We start from the raw sequence: 16,721 nt of genomic DNA on the forward strand, positions 1-16,721 counted from the left end.
GCTTGTGGCTGCAGACTCGAGCCCTCCCTATGGGCTTCCTGGGTCCCTACCTGTGCCAGGAGGATAGGGGAGGACAGCAGGGCCCGTGACCCCTGCTGCAGGGACCCCGCCCCTGCTCTGCATCACCTGCTCTGAGCCGTCAGCCGGCATGTCTCCGCCCCACCCCCGCCTCAGGGGAGTCCCAGGGGCGGTAAGGGGCTCGTCAAAGTTACAGGCATCAAGCCACACGGCCAAGAGCCAAGCATCTGAATGTATACTTTCAGTATACATTCATGAATGTATACTTTTAGTCTTTTTTTCTTTGCAAAGATAGGATATTTTCCACACGCGATTTTAAAGCCTACATCAAGAACACCCTAGAAGGCAGCTTGTTCCGGGGAAGGAGTACCTCTAGCTGGTGTGTGTATCACACAGAAATGTTCAAAAAGGGTCTGTGAATAAAGAGTGACTCTGGAATTACAGAAGCGACGTGACATGCCTCCTCTACGCACGCACGTGCATTGTGTGAACGGGAAAAAAGACCCTGGGCAGTGGCCCCCGTGGGCGGTGGGGCTTAGAGGCAGTGTTTCGATCTGACTCATTAATTGAGTAAAAAGAGGAAGAAAGTGTATCGTAACATCACAAGTGGCTGAGGGAAGAGTGAGGGAAGGCTCCCCCACGCCGGAGCGGGAGGGGAGTCTTGTCTCAGAGTCTGGGGGCGCAGAGCCCCACCTCCCTCCTCCCAGCAGCTGCCTCTCTGGGCAGGCGGAAGCCAGGCAATCACCACTTCGCCCACGCGCAGGGCTGCAGGGGGACCAGCACCAGGCTTGCCTGGAGATGAGCCACACGGGGAGGGGCCCTCACTGCCTGGGGCTCTGGGGTCCAGCCAGCTGCCTGGGCAGGGATGGAACCACCCTCCCACACACACATGCTACAGCAGGAGAGGCATCAGCTCAGCAGTCAGTGTATCAGTCAGGCTGGGCTAAGTGCTGTAACAAACAGGCCCAACGATGGGTAACAGCTCAGATGCAACCCATGCTTATTTCTTGTTCATGTAGAGCCAAAACCAGGTGTTCCTGAAACATGACCCGCCAATGGCCACAACTGACCAGTGACCTCACCCAGAGGCAGGACGGCCTTTATGTCCTGCTATCTTCAGAGCTGCTCAGAGCACCCAGCAAACATTCTTACACAAACAAGCAAGCAGAACCAGATCACACCCCTTGGTCTAACTACCGGTTTCAGAAATCCTCAGGACAGTTTCAGAAATCCTCGGGACGGAGGGACCTATTAAGCCCACCCCCAGAGGCACTCAGCAAAGCCCGGACTGTGGGAAATTCTACAGGACAAACAACTTGGTTTTCTCAACAAACAAACTGCAAGGGAAAAAATGCAGCGAGGACTAACACGACATTATAAATCAACTATACTCCAATAAAAATTAAAAATTAAAAAAAAAAAGGCAGCGAGGGAACCTGCAGCTTAAGAGACCAGGGACATATCAGCCAATTACAACATATGATATTATTTCAGTCCTGATTTAAATAAATAAACTAATTAAGAATGAGGCAGCCAGCAGAATGAGAACCGCGGCTGGATTTTAATATTAGGTATTGGTGTTATTTTTGGGGGGAGATGATAGTGAGGTTATGTTTTTTCAAATTATTTTAATTTTCATAGATGAAAGGGTATGATGTCTGGAATTCTCTTCAAAAGTAACCTTGGGGGAGGGGTGGGTCAGAGTTCAGGTCAACACCGGCTCTGGGCCACACTGTGGTGAAGCCGAGTGATAGGGACGGAGCCAAGGGCCCAGAGCGGAGGCCCATTTGCACCTGCTCCCCGGCTCCCGCCTGGCTCGCGGCCACCCCACTGCAGGGGGAGCCCAGAGACGCCCCCAGCTGTGCACCCAGGAAGGAGGGGACCTGGGTGGAGGGCCGAGAGCCAGCCCTGCACAGTCAGGCGGCACAAGTAGCGGCAGGATGGGGAGGGAACGAAGCCGTGTTTTGTTCACGTTTCCTCATTTCCTCAGGAAAATTCCACTCAAGGCAGTTTTCCAAACGGAGAAGAAGTGGTGACTGTGCCCAAGTCATAAGGGAAAGGTTGCTGGGCGGCCCCTGGGTCCCTGCGAAGGTGTGACAGCTGCCCTTACAGCCGAGGAGATGACACACAGGTCGCATGGGCACGTACAGAGTCCTGGGCTGCTGCACATGCCGCGTGGGTCAAAACAGTAGGATTTACTCTCTCACAGTCTGGAGGCCAGAATCTGAAACCCAGGGGTCACAAGGCCACGCTCCCTCCGGAGGCTCTGGGGGAGGGTCCTTCCTGCCCCTCCAGCTCCTGGGGGTCCAGGTGACACTTGGTTTGTGGCTGTGTCCCTCCATCTCTGCCTCTGTCCTCACATGGCCTCCTATAAGGACACGTGCCATTGGATTTAGGGCCCACCCTTATCCAGTGTGACCTTATCTTAAACTACACCTGCAAAGACCCTATTTCCAGACAAGCTCACATCTGAGGTTCTGGGTGGACATGGATTCTGGGGGGGCACCGTTCACCCCAGCGCAAGCCCCCCACAATAGGTACTGTGCTACACTTTCCATACACGTGGCCTCTCACCAGTCCCTGGGGTTGGGGTGTGGCACTGAGGCCTGAGACGCAGAGCTGGGGCTCTACTGCCCCCCCATCCCAGGAGCCCAGGGCAGGGATGGGGGCTCAAGGGAGAGGGTGTGGGAGCCAAAGAGGCCAAGCGGCAAACACCCTCCAGCGTCCCTGATGCTCCTGCGAGGTCCCAGGAGCTCGGCACCTGAGGTTCAGGGTGGGGGCAGGGTCTTGAGCAGCTTCAGTCTCGTCCCCGAGGGACCCAAGCGGGGCGGGGGTGGGGACAGGGCCCTGCTTCCCCTAGAAGATGAGCTCACCAGGGCCTCGGGGCAGGAGGGACCTGGTGTCCCTGGTGACAACTGCAGAAGAGTCAGGTCTGTCCCCAGGGTGGCCCCGCTGCTCCCCCAGGACAGCACTGCCGGCCGAGGGCTCCGGGTCGGGCGGGTCAGTGCAGAGCAGCCTGTGGGGGAGGGGGTCCCTCCCTCAGTGCCGGCCGAGCCCAACCCAGAGCTGCCGAGCACCGCCCTGCAGAGGCCCCGCCAGGGCACAGGGCAGCTCAGCCCCACGGGGCGGGTGCCTCCAGCTAACAGACACAGCCCACAGGGAAGACGACACGAATATTTATTAAAAATCCAAGCTGCTGACAGCTCGCCCGGGAAGATGCACAGACGGCCGACAAGCGGAGGGAAAGATGCTTGAAATGCGATCCGAACCACGAGGAGGTCCGCTCCACACCCAGCATCACGGCGAGCATCAGAGACGCACGGTAACGAGTGTCAGCGAGGATGCGGAGACGTGGGACCCCTCGTGCGGTGCTGACGGGAATGTAAAAGGGGCAGACCGCGCGCAGCAGTGGGGCAGCTCCTCAGAAAGCTAGACCGAGAATCGCCATACGACCCGGCAACTCCTCTCCCAGGTATCCACCCACGAGAACTGAAAACGTGCCTCCACCCCAATATTTGTGCACAAACGTTCACAGCAGCACTATTCATGATAGACAAAAGTAGAAACAACCCAAATGTCCATCAACGTGTGAGTGGATCGACAAAATGGGGTCCATCTGTACCATGACTATTACTCAGCCGTAGAAAGAATGAAGCTCAGACACAGACGACAACAGGGATGAACCCTGACAACACTGCACTGAATGAAGAAGCCAGAAATGGAAGACCACGTATTCCACATATTGTATGATTCCACTTATATGAAGTGTCCAGAATAGGCAATCCACAGACAGATTGTAGATTTGTGGCTGCCGGGGGCTGGGAGAGGCTGGCACAGGGGTGCAGGTTTCCTTTGGGGTGATGGAAACGTTCTGAAAGCAGCAGTGACGGTTGTACAACTCTGAACACACTGGAAACCACTGAGTTGTGCACCTTAAAAGGGGGATTTTTATGGTATGTGAATATGTCTCCGTAGAAAGAAGAGTGGTTGAGGCACTGCTACTTTCCACACGGACGTGAGAACATGAACTTGTACTGCTCTCTGCTGAAGTTGGATGGTTTGCCCAGCGCCCCCCATTAGGGACCATCCCTCCCCCACTGCACGTCCTGGTGGGGTATTAGGATGTCCATCCTCTGACCACCGTCCTCACATTTGAGGTGGGCACATGACCCAGCCTGGCCAATCAGGAAATTCCATCCCTCATGGGTAGTAAGTAGGCAGGTGACTGCAGCAGAGCCAATCCGAGCCTTTCCAGATCATCACTATATGGACCCTGGGAGAAAACAGTCTCTCTTTCCCTCCGGGATCGAGAACTCTAAGGGTTATGTGAACGCACACCTGGTGGCCTTTCCCACCACATGCAGAAAACCTGCTGGAGAATGAAATTATCACACAGAGGAAAGCAGAACCAAGAGAGGGAACGAAAGACAGAGCCCTGACATTATCTGAACTCCTGGATCCATCTGTGCCTGAAGCCAACCCAGGAAATGGGAGCCAATGCAGTCCCTTTCTTTCTTTTTTTTAAATACAAATTTTATTTATTTATTTATTTATTTATTTATGGCTGCGTTGGGTCTTTGTTGCTGCACGTGGGCTTTCTCTAGTTGTGGTGAGCAGGGTCTACTCTTTGTTGCAGTGCGCGGGCTTCTCACTGCAGTGGCTTCTCTTGTGTGGAGCATGGGCTCTAGGCACGTGGGCTTCAGTAGTTGTGGCGCACGGGCTCAGTAGTTGTGGCCCGCGGGCTCTAGAGTACAGGCTCAGTAGTTGTGGCGCACGGGCTTAGTTGCTCCACGGCACGTGGAATCTTTCCAGACCAGGGCTCAAACCCGTGTCCACTGCATTGGCAGGTGGATTCTTCACCACTGCGCCACCAGGGAAGCCCCCTACAGTCCCTTTCTGCTTGAGCTAATTTGAGCTACGATTCTATAGCTTGCAGCACAGTCCTGATTAACAGAGCCAAGTCGCATTTTACACAGACTTTAGGTTTGGAGAAAACCTCAGGTGGTCAAGATGACTCTTCAAAATCCCCTAAAATATATACATTTAGGGGCTCCATTATGCATAATATATAGGTCTTTTAACAATGGAAACTAAGTTCAGAGAGGTGCTTACGCATGAGATGTTCCCATTTCCGATCTTGTTCCGTTCCTCCCTCCGTTTCTCCCTCCTGACTCATTGCTGTTACGATCAACTCCGTAACTTCCATGCTCACGTGGTATGACTTCTCCGGGTACCAGACAGGCTGGGAGAAGATGACCCCCAACCTGGCAGAGCCCATTAATGGGTCTTGGGAGAGGTAAAGGGAGGCCAGGGCAGAGTCTGGGGTGGCGGCGGGGGTGGGGGAAGCTGACAGCAGACAAAGCCTGAAGCTCCTGCTGGAGCAGAGGCTGGGCACTGTGCGAACAGCCTGGTCAGCAAGCAGGGACCAGAGAAACCCCCTTCCATCCCGCCAAACCATCTGCAAAGTCCACATACATACACACACACACACACACACACACACACACACACACACGTCTTAGACGAGGATAAGGTAGCCTCTCACGGAAGACGTTCATGGTTAGAAAAAGTTGGGAAAGCAAAAGCAGCGCCTCTGAGCTTGGGGCACGACCCACGAGCACGTAAGACCCTGAGACCCAAAGACACAACTACTGGGGGCGGGGGAGGGGCTACCCAGGAGAGTAGTAAGTTCTGCTCCAAGCCCTCTGGAGGGCAGGCCTGACTCCAGAGGCAGGAGGTGTGATTTACAGGAGCCGAGGTGAAGCAGCAGGAAGAAAGGCATCCATGACCACAGGAGCAGCGGCCGTGGTGCAGCTGTGCAGAGCGCAGACCCCCAGGTTCACATCCACTTGGAACCTCAGAGTGCGACCTTATTTGCAATGGGGTCTTGGTAGATGTAATTAGGATAAGGTCACACTGGATGAAGGTGTCCCTAAATCCAATGACGTGTCCTTCTAAGAAGGGAGGACAGACACAGAGGCAGGGATTGGAGGGATGCGGACACCAGCCAAGGACACCTGGAGCCCCCAGGAGCTGGAAGAGGCAGGAAGGGCCCTCCCCTAGAGCCTCCAGAGGGCCTGCAACCCTGCAACACCCTGACTTTGGACTTCTGGCTCCAGGACTGTGAGAGAACATTTCTGTGGTTTTAGGCCACCCAGTTTGAGGCACTTTGATACGGCAGCCCCAGGACACTCATATAAAGGACCAGGAGTGTTTCCAAAAAGGACCAATGATCCAGTGTGGCCCAGAGCCCATGGTGTGTGCAGATAAGCCCAGTGAAGACACTCCTTTCTTCCCTCCAGAACCACCCACTGAAGGCTGTGGCAGTCAGTGATGCCAAACAACGCTGTTTAACAACCTCGCCCCCCCAAAGTAGGTGGCTTAAAATAATCACTTATTCTTGCTCGTGCATCAGGTCTTCCCAAGTGTCCCTCACCCCCAGGGATGGGGGCTCCCAGGGTGTGTTGTCATGGCGATGGCAGAAGTACAAGGGGGGTGAGCAGAAACACACCAAGCGTCCCAGGGCCTCAGCCTGGGACGGGCCCTCCGTCACTCCAGGCCGGTCCCACGGGCCCTCCGTCACTCCAGGCCGGTCCCACGGGCCAAACAAAGCCCGGGGCCGAGCCTCCAGTGGGAAGGGACCACAGTCACACGGCCAAGGGAATGGGGAACGCGGAACAAACATGTAACCTACCACAGGCTGGACTGAACTTCCATCTGATGAAACGCCTCAGTTTAAACTCAAATTAGGGGCTTCCCTGGTGGTCCAGTGGTAGAGAATCCGCCTTCCAATGCAGGGGACGCAGGTTCGATCCCTGGTCAGGGAACTAAGACCTCACATGCCACGGGACAACTAGAGCCCGCGTGCCGCCAGCTACAGAGCCCACGCGTTCCAGAGCCCGCACGCCACAACTACAGAGCTCACGCGCCCTGGAGCCCACGCACCGCAACAAGAGGAAACCCGCACACCACAACTAGAGAGAAGCGCATGCGCCGCAAAGAAAGATCCCGCGTGCCGCAACTAAGACCCAACACAGCCAAAAAAAAAAAAAAAAACCCTCAAATGAAACTCCTCAGATCTGACCAGTGTGGATATGGCAGTCCCTGAACCTAGGGAGCCCCTTCACTCAGGTGGGGAAACTGAGGCTCCACGGCTGTCCAGGAGTCAAGGGCAGGGGAGTCTTCCCTGTATCCCCCAGCCCCGCCTGCTCTAACAAAGGCAGCCTGGTGTCCCGTCTTTCCTGGTGATGTGTCACTCTTCACAATGACCCTGCCAGGCACACGCTCTCTTCAACCCATTTTACAGAGTTGAAAGTGAAGGCCCGGGGAGTTTATGCACCTTGCCTGAGGCCACAGCACTACTAACAGTGGAATCATTTACCATTTCCCTCAAAGATGGGAAAGAAAGAGGCTCCGGCTGTAACAGGAGGGTTTGGGTTTAGATTTAGAGGAAAAAATCCCTGCTGTCACCAAGCCTGGGGACAGCTCACCAAGACCATTTGGGAACCCCTTTCTCCAGGGCCGTGTGAGAGACAACAGCTTCTCTTGTGAAGGGGTGAGTTCAGGGGAAGGTAGGTTCAACAGCCCCAGAACCCCGGGCCAGGGCCAGGGCATGTCACCCCAGGTGCCTTTCTGATGCCAGGTGGGAAAGCTGCCTGCAGGTGAGTGAGAGGCTCTGTGCGTTCTGTCTGACAAGTGGCACAGAGCAAAGCGGGCAATGATCCTAATCCCATCTGACAGCCCGAATCCCCAGGCCCACGCATGCAGACCGGAGGTGACAAGAGGTGTGGGCAGAAGCTGGCACCCCAAGCCGACACCTGCCAGGCCCCGGGAAGCACCTTACAGACGCGAGACACAGGCCCAAGGCCAAGGGTTCCCGGATCTCCGGGATGGAGCCCGAGTTTGGGGCACACGTGGCCCCAGAAGCAGCAGCCTCTCACCCCCAGGGAGCCCTCGGGCTGGTCCCCAACGCAGGCATTTCTCAGGACCTAGCACCCCACTCCCCCAGTCTCTCCTGTTCCTTTTTTTTTTTTTAATGTTGGGAGGGCAGAGCCGGAACAGATGGCTGTCGCCCACCAGAAGGCCTCTCCTGGCACGTGGCCGGCCCTCCCCCGGAGGCAGGAAGCCGCAGAGAGCCCGGATCTGCAGGACCTGGACGCGCGGCAGCGGAGCAGCCTGCCTGGTGGGAGCGCGAAGGGGACAGGCGCGCCCGCTCCAGAAGGGGGACACCGGGGAGCTACCCCACCCTCGGCTGCAGCCGGGAGCCTGTGGGTTTCCTCCGGAGCTGTGGCAACTCACCACACACGCAGTGGCTGAGAACACCATGCATTTATTATCTCATAGATCTGGGCGTCAGAAGTCCAATACGAGCCTGTCTTATGGGCCGAAATCAAGGTGTCGCAGGGCTGGTTCCCTCTGGAGGCTCCAGAGGAGATGTTTCCTGGCCTCTTCCTGAGTCTGGAGGCGCCTGCACCCCTTGGCTCGTGGCCACATCACCCCAACCTCCACTTCCATCATCACAGCCCTGACTCTGAGCTCCCGCCACCCGCTACTAAGGACCCCTGTGACGATACTGGGCCCCCCACCCAGATAATCCTGCAGAATCTCTTCATCTCAAGATCCTAACATAATATCTGCCAAGTCCCCTTTGCCACAGACGGTCACACATCCACAGGTTCCAGGGGTTATCAGGGTGTGGATGCTTTGGGGGGCTGTTATCGGCCTACTGCAGGGAGAAAGCCCTCGATGACACAGCAGTCACTCAAGGCCACCCCACCTCCTCCTCCTGGAGCCCTCCCTCCCAGCCAAGGTAAACTGGTGCAGCCTTTTGCCAGGCAATGTGGCAGCAGCTTCTACAATCTTTAAATGCACATGTCACTCAGCCATGCCTGCTCTGGGGCATCGTGGTGAGAAAGACCCCTGCCAGCAGCACGGGGGGGTGGGGCGCGGAGGACAGGGACAGGCTTTGCAGCCTTGTTTGTAAGACTGAGAGATGGGACGCATCCGAAACGTCTGTTAGCAGAATAAGCTGGACCACTGTGGTGCATCCACACCATGGAATATGACGCAGCTGCTAAGGAAACATACCTGACATGGAAAGCGGTCCCGGATAAAAGTGAGGGGAAAAGAAAAACAAGCTATGAAACAAGTCGAGTACAATTCCATCACTGTAACCGGTAATCATGTAGGTGTGACACACTTACCTGTACACGTGTGGAAAAAACCGTGATTCCCTCTAAGGAGATGGACAGCTCACTGTGGGACACAGTTACTTGATACCGGTCTGCCTTGTTGCGTTAACATTTTTTACAGGGATATATGACTCAACGTTTTAACAAGGAATGATAGGTATATATTTTAAAACAATAATACACCACTACCCCCCCGCCCCCCACTTTCAGATCCTCCAATATTTTGTTTCCTTTAAGATGGAAAGTTGCCCCAGTTAGAGAGCCCCAGGCAATCTCCGGGCAATAATCCACCCTCCCGGTCTGGGAGACCCCACAGGGGGTCTTGTGCGCTGTCCCCCTGCACCCAGGGCTCTGGGGACAGCCTGGTGAAGAGCCATCATTCACAGGAGCAGAGAAGCCACAGCAGAAAGCTTAAAGCAAACAGGTCGCCCTGAGGCCCAGACAGATGCCAACTCAGGGCCGGGCATAAAAAAGCGACTGCGCACAGCGACATTACAATAAGAAAAAGAATGACATCCTTTTTCTTTCTTTTTTTTTAAAACCAAGACCAGACCTTCTTGAAGTCAGCAGAATATTTGCTAATATAAATGTTAAACTTGTAGACTGTAAGTTCCCTAAATGTCTGGAACCATGTCTTACTTATCTTTGTATTTAATGCTTCAGGTAGTTCCTGACATTCAATACATTTATGTGGAATAAAAAAAAAAAAAAAAGAAATATGTGGAATAATTGGGGGAAAAAAAACCCAAAAAAGCGACTGGGGATTTGGAAGCCCTTCCCCGAGTAGGCCTCACCCGAGGTTTCACACGCCAAGCCCTGCCTGTCCCAGGGGCGGGGCTGTATCTGGAGAGCACTTTAAGGAAGCCAGCCAGCACCCCCCATTCACAGTTAGGGTCCCCAGAATCCGGCGCAGGTCTAAGGGGCCGAGAACAGGAACAGGGCGGTAGGCAGCGCCCGAGATGTGAGTTCTGGTCCCGCCTGGGCCACGGCCTGGCTCTGGGACCCGGGCGCTGCCTTGCTGGCACGGGGGCCCGGCTCTCAGGCGCGCGGCCCGCGGGGTCCCCTCTCCCACCGCGCTGGCAGGGATGACCTCCGACCTTCAGAAGGGCTGGACTGCCTGGCGTGAGGATTCTGAGCGCAGCCGTCAATCAGCCACGTCCGCCGTCAATCAGCCACGCCCGCCGTGGGTGCGGCAGAGAGGAACGGCTGCGCACGTGCCAACAGCTGTCCTCTTCCACACCTAAACGCCTGCTCAAGGCCCCTCCCAGCTCCACCCGCCCGCCGTTCTGCTGACTCAGCAAAGCATCACAAGACAGGGCGTCAGCTGACGGCCGCACGCGGGCCTGGGGCCACGACGCCGTCGACCGCGCCGACCGCCCAGCAGCCTCAACGCGCAGAAGCGGGTGCCCCGCTGCCCCCACCTCCTGCCCCCGTACCCCGGCCCATCCAGGGCTGCCCGCGCCTCGGGGAGCAAGAGATCCTGGAGCAGCGTGGCCGCCCTGCCCGCACCTGCTCCCCACTCAGCCCCAAGCACAGAGGTCACTCCCGGGAAGCAGAGTTGGCTCCCAGCTCCAGGCTGAGGGTGTAGCGCCAGAGGGCACCAGGCCAAGAGGCGGGGGGTGGGGGGCGGACACGAGCATCTGTTCCACCATCCAGCCCCTGCCCCCCTGAAAGGGCACGTTCGGGCGCAAACCTGGTACCTGCAGGGTGTCCAGCTGGGGCAGCGAGTTGTCACATAATCCCCACGACGCAGGACCCTGGGGCGGGGGGTTTGCCTCTCCTCCCCTCCGTGCAGCCAGGTGACCCACGAGGCGCGACAGCGCGCCCGGCTCAGGACTGGCCCATGTTTGCGGGAGGTCGGGCCCGGCCCCGAGACACACTAAACCCGCAGGAACTCGCAGTTCTCTCCCGTGAACTTTGCCAGGAGACGCTGCCTTGCTGGACCCCGGCGGGGTGTGCCTGGCACCCTGGAGCATCTGCGGGCGCCAAGAAGCAAGAAGGGACCCTCAGCCCTCGGGAGCCTGGCCTGGTCGTCCCCTGCCCCGCGGTGGCCACGGCCATGCCTCCAGGACCCAGAACCAAAGGAGGTGGCCGGGGCGCCTGACAACGAGAGGGGGTGGGGCCTAAGCAGTTATTCACTCATTCATTCAAAACCAGCTCCTGCGCAGACACGATGCTGAGAGGAAGTCACAGCTGGGGCACAGCAGGGGCCTCTGAGGCCGTCTGCCTCGCCCAGACCAACCCACCTGGCACACCTTCCCCTCCGGCCCGGCTCCCACTTTTGCCCCTGATGGGGCAGGACCCTCCTCCACCTCCCGCCTTTGCTCACGGGCATGTCTGTGCGCGTCTCCTCTTCCCTGGGGCCTCCTGGGAGATACAAGAGTGGCAGGCCTGCCCGACCAGCATCCAGGGGGCTCCTCAGGAATGCAGGTTCTCAGGGCCCGCCCAGATCTGCTGAGGCAGCATCTCTGGGGGTGGGGTCCGGCCATCTGCATTTTACACACCTCCTGAGGGGGCCGAGGGCACCTGAGAATCACCTGGAGAGCTTTCAAAGGGCTCTGAAGCCCAGGTGGCATCCCCAGCAAGGAGCTCAGCATCTCTGGGGGGCGCTGCCTGTGCGTCTGCCCCCAGGTGATCCCGGCGCACGCTGGGGGCAGGGATGCTGGGAACCAGCCTGCAGCCCCGGCTCCCCATCTCGGTGGCGGGGCCCGGCCCCGGCCCTTGGAAGCTACGGGTGCGGTCCGCCCTGAAACGGAGGTATCGGGTCCCCCTCTCAGGCCCCGAGCTCCGTGCCACCCCCGTTTCCCAGGAAAGCCTGTGTCCCTGTCCTCACAGCAGCCGTCCTCCGGGGAGGGTCCCAGGCATCATGACGAGGACACACCAAACCGTCTCTCACTGACTCGGCTTAGCGACCGAGCGCGGCTGGGGCCCGAGGACGCAGCTCCCCGCGCCTGGCCAGAACCTGGCTGTGACAGTGACCGCAGCCCGCCCGGGGCCAGCCGCTCCACAGCCCCAGGCGGCTGCCGTGGCCACTTTCACACTGCGGTGGAGGGTGGGCCTCGGGGCTCCCGGAGCACTGACCCGCCTGCATCCACTGGCTTCACTCTCCAGGACAGCCCCCTCTGGTCCTCCTCCTCCTTTCTTCTTCTCTTTTTTTCAAATCTAAGCTCATTGAGAAAACACAGGAAGTGCAGCTCCCACCACAGCCTGGAGTGGAGGCTCGTCCTCATCCCTGCCGTGGTGACCGAGGACACTGTCCCCTCCCACCTCCGAGGGCTGACCCCGGGCACCACGAAGCTGCGAGGCTGGGATCACACCCACCTCCCCACAAGGCCAGGGGCGGGAGGGGAGGGGCCGGCCCAGCTCGGGGGAAGCCCGGGAGGGTGGCAGCGGCGCACGCCAGGCCCCACACACGCTGAGGGCACTGCACGTCGCTCCATCCCATCCTTCCACGGGGAACCTGGCCCAGAGAGAGTGAGCACCTGCCCCGGGCTGCTCAGCAGTGACGGGCCCAGGCTGGACGTCTCAGCGAGCCAGCACCCAGCACACGGAGCCGCTGTCAGGGAAGTTCCCAGGCCTCTGCGGCGGGCGGGCAGCCGTCACTCTCATCTCACAGGTGGGAGATGGGAAGCCTGGCCCAGGTGGGGCTCCTTAGGGAGCTGGCGCTGAGCTCCGCCCACACCACCACCTCCACGGACTCCTTCATCAAGACCAGCCCCCCGCAGTTTCTGTGGGAGGTGTCAGAAAACACCTCCCACAGATGTGTCCCACGTCCCCAGTCCCAAGAAATTCGCCTGGGTGTCGGACTTAAAGTCAATTCCGGGGAATACTCTCCATGATATCCTTGTGCTTCTGCCTCACGAGCACCTAAATTTCTGACGACACTGTCCCCCCGCCCTGTCAAGTGTCTTGGGTCCACTGAGGTCAGTGAGGCAACCAAACACAAAGGTAACAAACAGATGCACTACTGGAAGGAAGGAAATACGCCAAACGCCAGCTGGAGTCTCTGGGTGACGCGTGAGACCCGCCCTCAGGCTGCTGGTCCCCGCCTTTTCCACACGGAGCAAGCGTTACATTGGTAACGGAAGAAGGAACTATGGAACCAAATTTGATCTTAAAATACCAGATGAGTAGTCATAAACGCTGCTCCTATTCATCGCGGGCCTGACCACTTCTGGGGGAGTAGGAAGGGGTGAACAGAGCGGTGCAGGACCCCGACATTCAAGGTAGTAATTCCATCTCCCCTTCAGCTTCTTGGAATGGGTTTCGTTTCCAAGACCTCAGATGGGAGCCGCAGATATTCTGCCAGCAAACCACAGCCACCTTTTCTGTTCTTTCAGTGTGGATCAAAGGTCACTGGAAACCAGAACCAAACGAGCTAAAGTTTTATTAGTGACAAGGCTGGGAAGGCCTGAGCTGTAACTGAGCCGGGTGTCTCCCTGGAATGACTCCAGGCCGGCCCCTGGCCGGGAATACAGAATCATCCAGAAAGACTCAGCGTCTGTCCTCCTGAACACCTCCTGCCCGGGCAGCCTAAGGCATTTAAAGCAACCCCAGGTCCCCGTCCCAGGCCCCACGACTCTCAGGGCGGACCCGAGGGCCTTACCCTGACCCAGGAAAGTGGAGAGCGGTGGGAAGCTCTCGATGAACTCAAGTCAGGAACTGTTTCCTTAGAACCCAGGAGCATGGCCACCTGGGGGCCTTGGCTTGCAATAGGGCAGCTTCCTTCAAGCTGTGGCTGGCGGTTCCTGCTGCCCACAGCCGAGTGGGGCAGACCCAGGCTCACACACTTACCTCTGTGCTTCCCAGGGGGACCCAGGGTCCCTTCTTCCAGCTCTGAAGCCCCCACCCCTGTATCAACACCAAAGACACCTCAACATCCAACACGGAGCCCGCCAATGGTCAGCTCCGGACCCACCGCTTAGGGCCTGGTGGCCCCGCTGAACCCTGAACGCAGTAAGTCCTGCATCCCATTCAGGACAGCTATCGGCCTACAGCGCCAAGCCTCAAGTGAGCCCCCGGGCCAGTGCCCACAGCCGGTCTGTCCAGCCGGTGCCAACTCCAGGGCCCATGGAGACTCTGGGCCTCGGGCTGGGGTGGCCGGGACAGCTCCCACGTCCCTGCAGCACTGGGCCCTCCATGCCCACCTGGGAGTGCGGCCGTGGAGGCAGCACATCTTTCCCTCAGCCCGCAGCTGTCCTATGCATGTTACCAAGCAGAATGGCCACCATCTTTATCCATCAACGTTTTACATTAAACACCAGCACATACAACAAGTAAAAGAGAGGAAGGGAGGTCTGCTCCCTTTGAGGGGAGGCTGTAAGACCCAGAACCCCCTCAGATCAACCATTTCCTTGCCCCACCTCTGGGAACCTCTGAGGAACCCCAGGGTTCCACAGGGCACATAGTTTGAGAAACACCAGTGTAGGCCTCAACCTGGGCAGCACAACCAACCAAACCAGGCCCCGTGACGCAGAACCACCCCACGCCGCCCCCTGCCCTCCTACCTGGCCCCGTGACGCAGAACCACCCCACGCCTCCCCACGCCGCCCCCTGCCCTCCTACCTGGAGGCCGCGATCTCCGCCTTCTGCTTGGCGATGGTGGCCGCCCGCTCGGCCGCCTCCACGGCCCGGTCCACCTTCTCGCGGATCTTGCTGGCACGCAGCGGGATGAGATTCTTGCGCTTGCCGCTCACGAGGATGTTCTGCTTGTACTTGCCCTCCTCCTTGGTGCCGTCGGGGAAGGTCATGCAGCCGTAGCCGTGCCGCCGGTTGCCAGCCCACTCGCCCTCGTACTTGAGCCCGTCCGAGCGCTGGCTCACGCCGAAGCCCGAGCGCTTGTCACTCTTCCACTCGCCCACGTAGGTCTCGGTGGTGGTGGCGTCGGTGTCGTCCTCGATGGCTGACAGCTCGGCCTCGCCCTCACCCAGGCTGATGGTGGAGTGGATGTCGCTGGCCGTGGAGCTGACGGTGCTCATGCCGGCCTCGCTGCGGAAGGAGCTCTGCTTGCTGCGCTGGCTGGCCAGGCTGCTCTTGGACTCCGACTTGCGCAGCTTCAGCCCGCTCAGCAGCGAGCGCCGGAACAGCCCCTTCTTCTTGCTCTTGAGGATCTCGGAGTCGCTGTGCACCACGAGCACGAAGCCCCCCCGGGACACGGCCGGGCTGCTGGCCACAGTGGGGCAGGCGTCGGGGTGCAGCGCGGCGCCGTTGGTGTGCTCGCTGCGCAGGGAGTTGATGGAGGTCCTCAGGGGCGAGCGGATGACCGCTGCCATGCCGTAGGGGACGCTCTGCCGCACGCCGTAGCCCTGACGCATGCCGCCGACCCACTGGCCCTGGTAGGTCCCTGCGGAGACACAGGAGAGGGTGAGCTTGAGGGCGGGAGGGCAACGCAGCCGCTACGGTCTGCCCTGTCTTGGGGCAACTCGGTGAGGTTTACATCGAGGCAGACAGACCATCAGACCACAGGTGCTTTTATGATTCCTGCCACTGATAGTGTTTTTAAAGACCCTTCCCTCCTGCTTCCCACGGTTGGATTTTGTTCTCTCTCTCTTAGAGGTCGGGGAGGGGAAAGGGAGGAGTCAGAGTCTGATGCAGTCAGGACTGACCTGCAGAGCTCCCCAGGCCATGTGGGCAGCAGGCCCAACCTGGGAAGACAGGGAGGGGCGTAGAAGAGAAGAAGGAAGAAACACATCCTGGGTGAGCAGCTCCAAACAGGGCTCATGGGGCCCATGAGGGGCAGCTACAAGGACACAGATCCAGGCTACAAATTGGCTACTGACGAGGCTGCCTTGTAAGGTAGTGAGATCCCCATTGCTGGAGGCATCCAAGAAGAGCTGAGAAGACCACTCAGCAAGGACACCTTAAGGCATGAAAACTGGCAGGCCTGGTGTCTCCAAAAGAATCAACATTGCACACCCACGTGCACAGCAGCATTAGTCACAATAGCCAAAGACAATGTGGTCCATCCAAACAATGAAACATTATTCAGCCTTCAAACGGACGGCAGTTCCGCAATTTGCTACAATGTGGATGAACCTTGAGGACACTCTGCTAGGTGAGATAAACCAGTCACAAAAGGACACACACTATTTGATTTCACTTATATGAGATACCTAGGAGTCAAACTCAGAGACACTGAAAGTAGACGGTGGGGCTGGGGCAGGGGGAGGGGAGCAGGGAATTATTGCTTAATGGGTACAGAGTTTCTGTCTGCAGTGACGGGAAAGTCTTGAAAATAGAGGTGATGGTTGTACGACATTATGAGTATGACTAATGCCACTGAACTGTGCACGGAAAAATGGTTCAAGTGGCAAGTTTTATGTTATCTATGTATCTTTTTAAAAAAAATACATTTATTTATTTTTGTCTGCGTTGGGTCTTCGTTGCTACGCGCGGGCTTTCTCTAGTTGTGGCGAGCGAGGACTACTCTTTGTTGCGGTGCACAGTCTTCTCATCGTGGTGGCTTCTCTTGTTGCGGAGCACGGGCTCTAGGCGCACAGGCTTCAGTAGATG

At 57.8% G+C, this 16,721-nt stretch overlaps 1 protein-coding gene across 3 annotated transcripts in view; it reads right to left on the reverse strand.

The window, feature by feature from the left end:
• Nucleotides 1-16,721, reverse strand: part of JPH3 (junctophilin 3) — a 156,557-nt gene that overhangs the window by 32,373 nt on the left and 107,463 nt on the right. For all 3 annotated transcript variants that reach the window (XM_082368711.1, XM_082368710.1, XM_082368712.1), the window contains one exon: nucleotides 14,775-15,552. In XM_082368711.1, coding sequence (XP_082224837.1) covers nucleotides 14,775-15,523 — 749 coding nt within the window. In that variant the 5' untranslated portion in view covers nucleotides 15,524-15,552. The remainder of the gene's footprint in view (nucleotides 1-14,774; nucleotides 15,553-16,721) is intronic.

Source organism: Balaenoptera borealis (assembly GCF_965194805.1).
Source record: "Balaenoptera borealis genome assembly, chromosome: 19".
In the NCBI taxonomy this organism is placed as follows: Eukaryota; Metazoa; Chordata; class Mammalia; order Artiodactyla; family Balaenopteridae; genus Balaenoptera; species Balaenoptera borealis.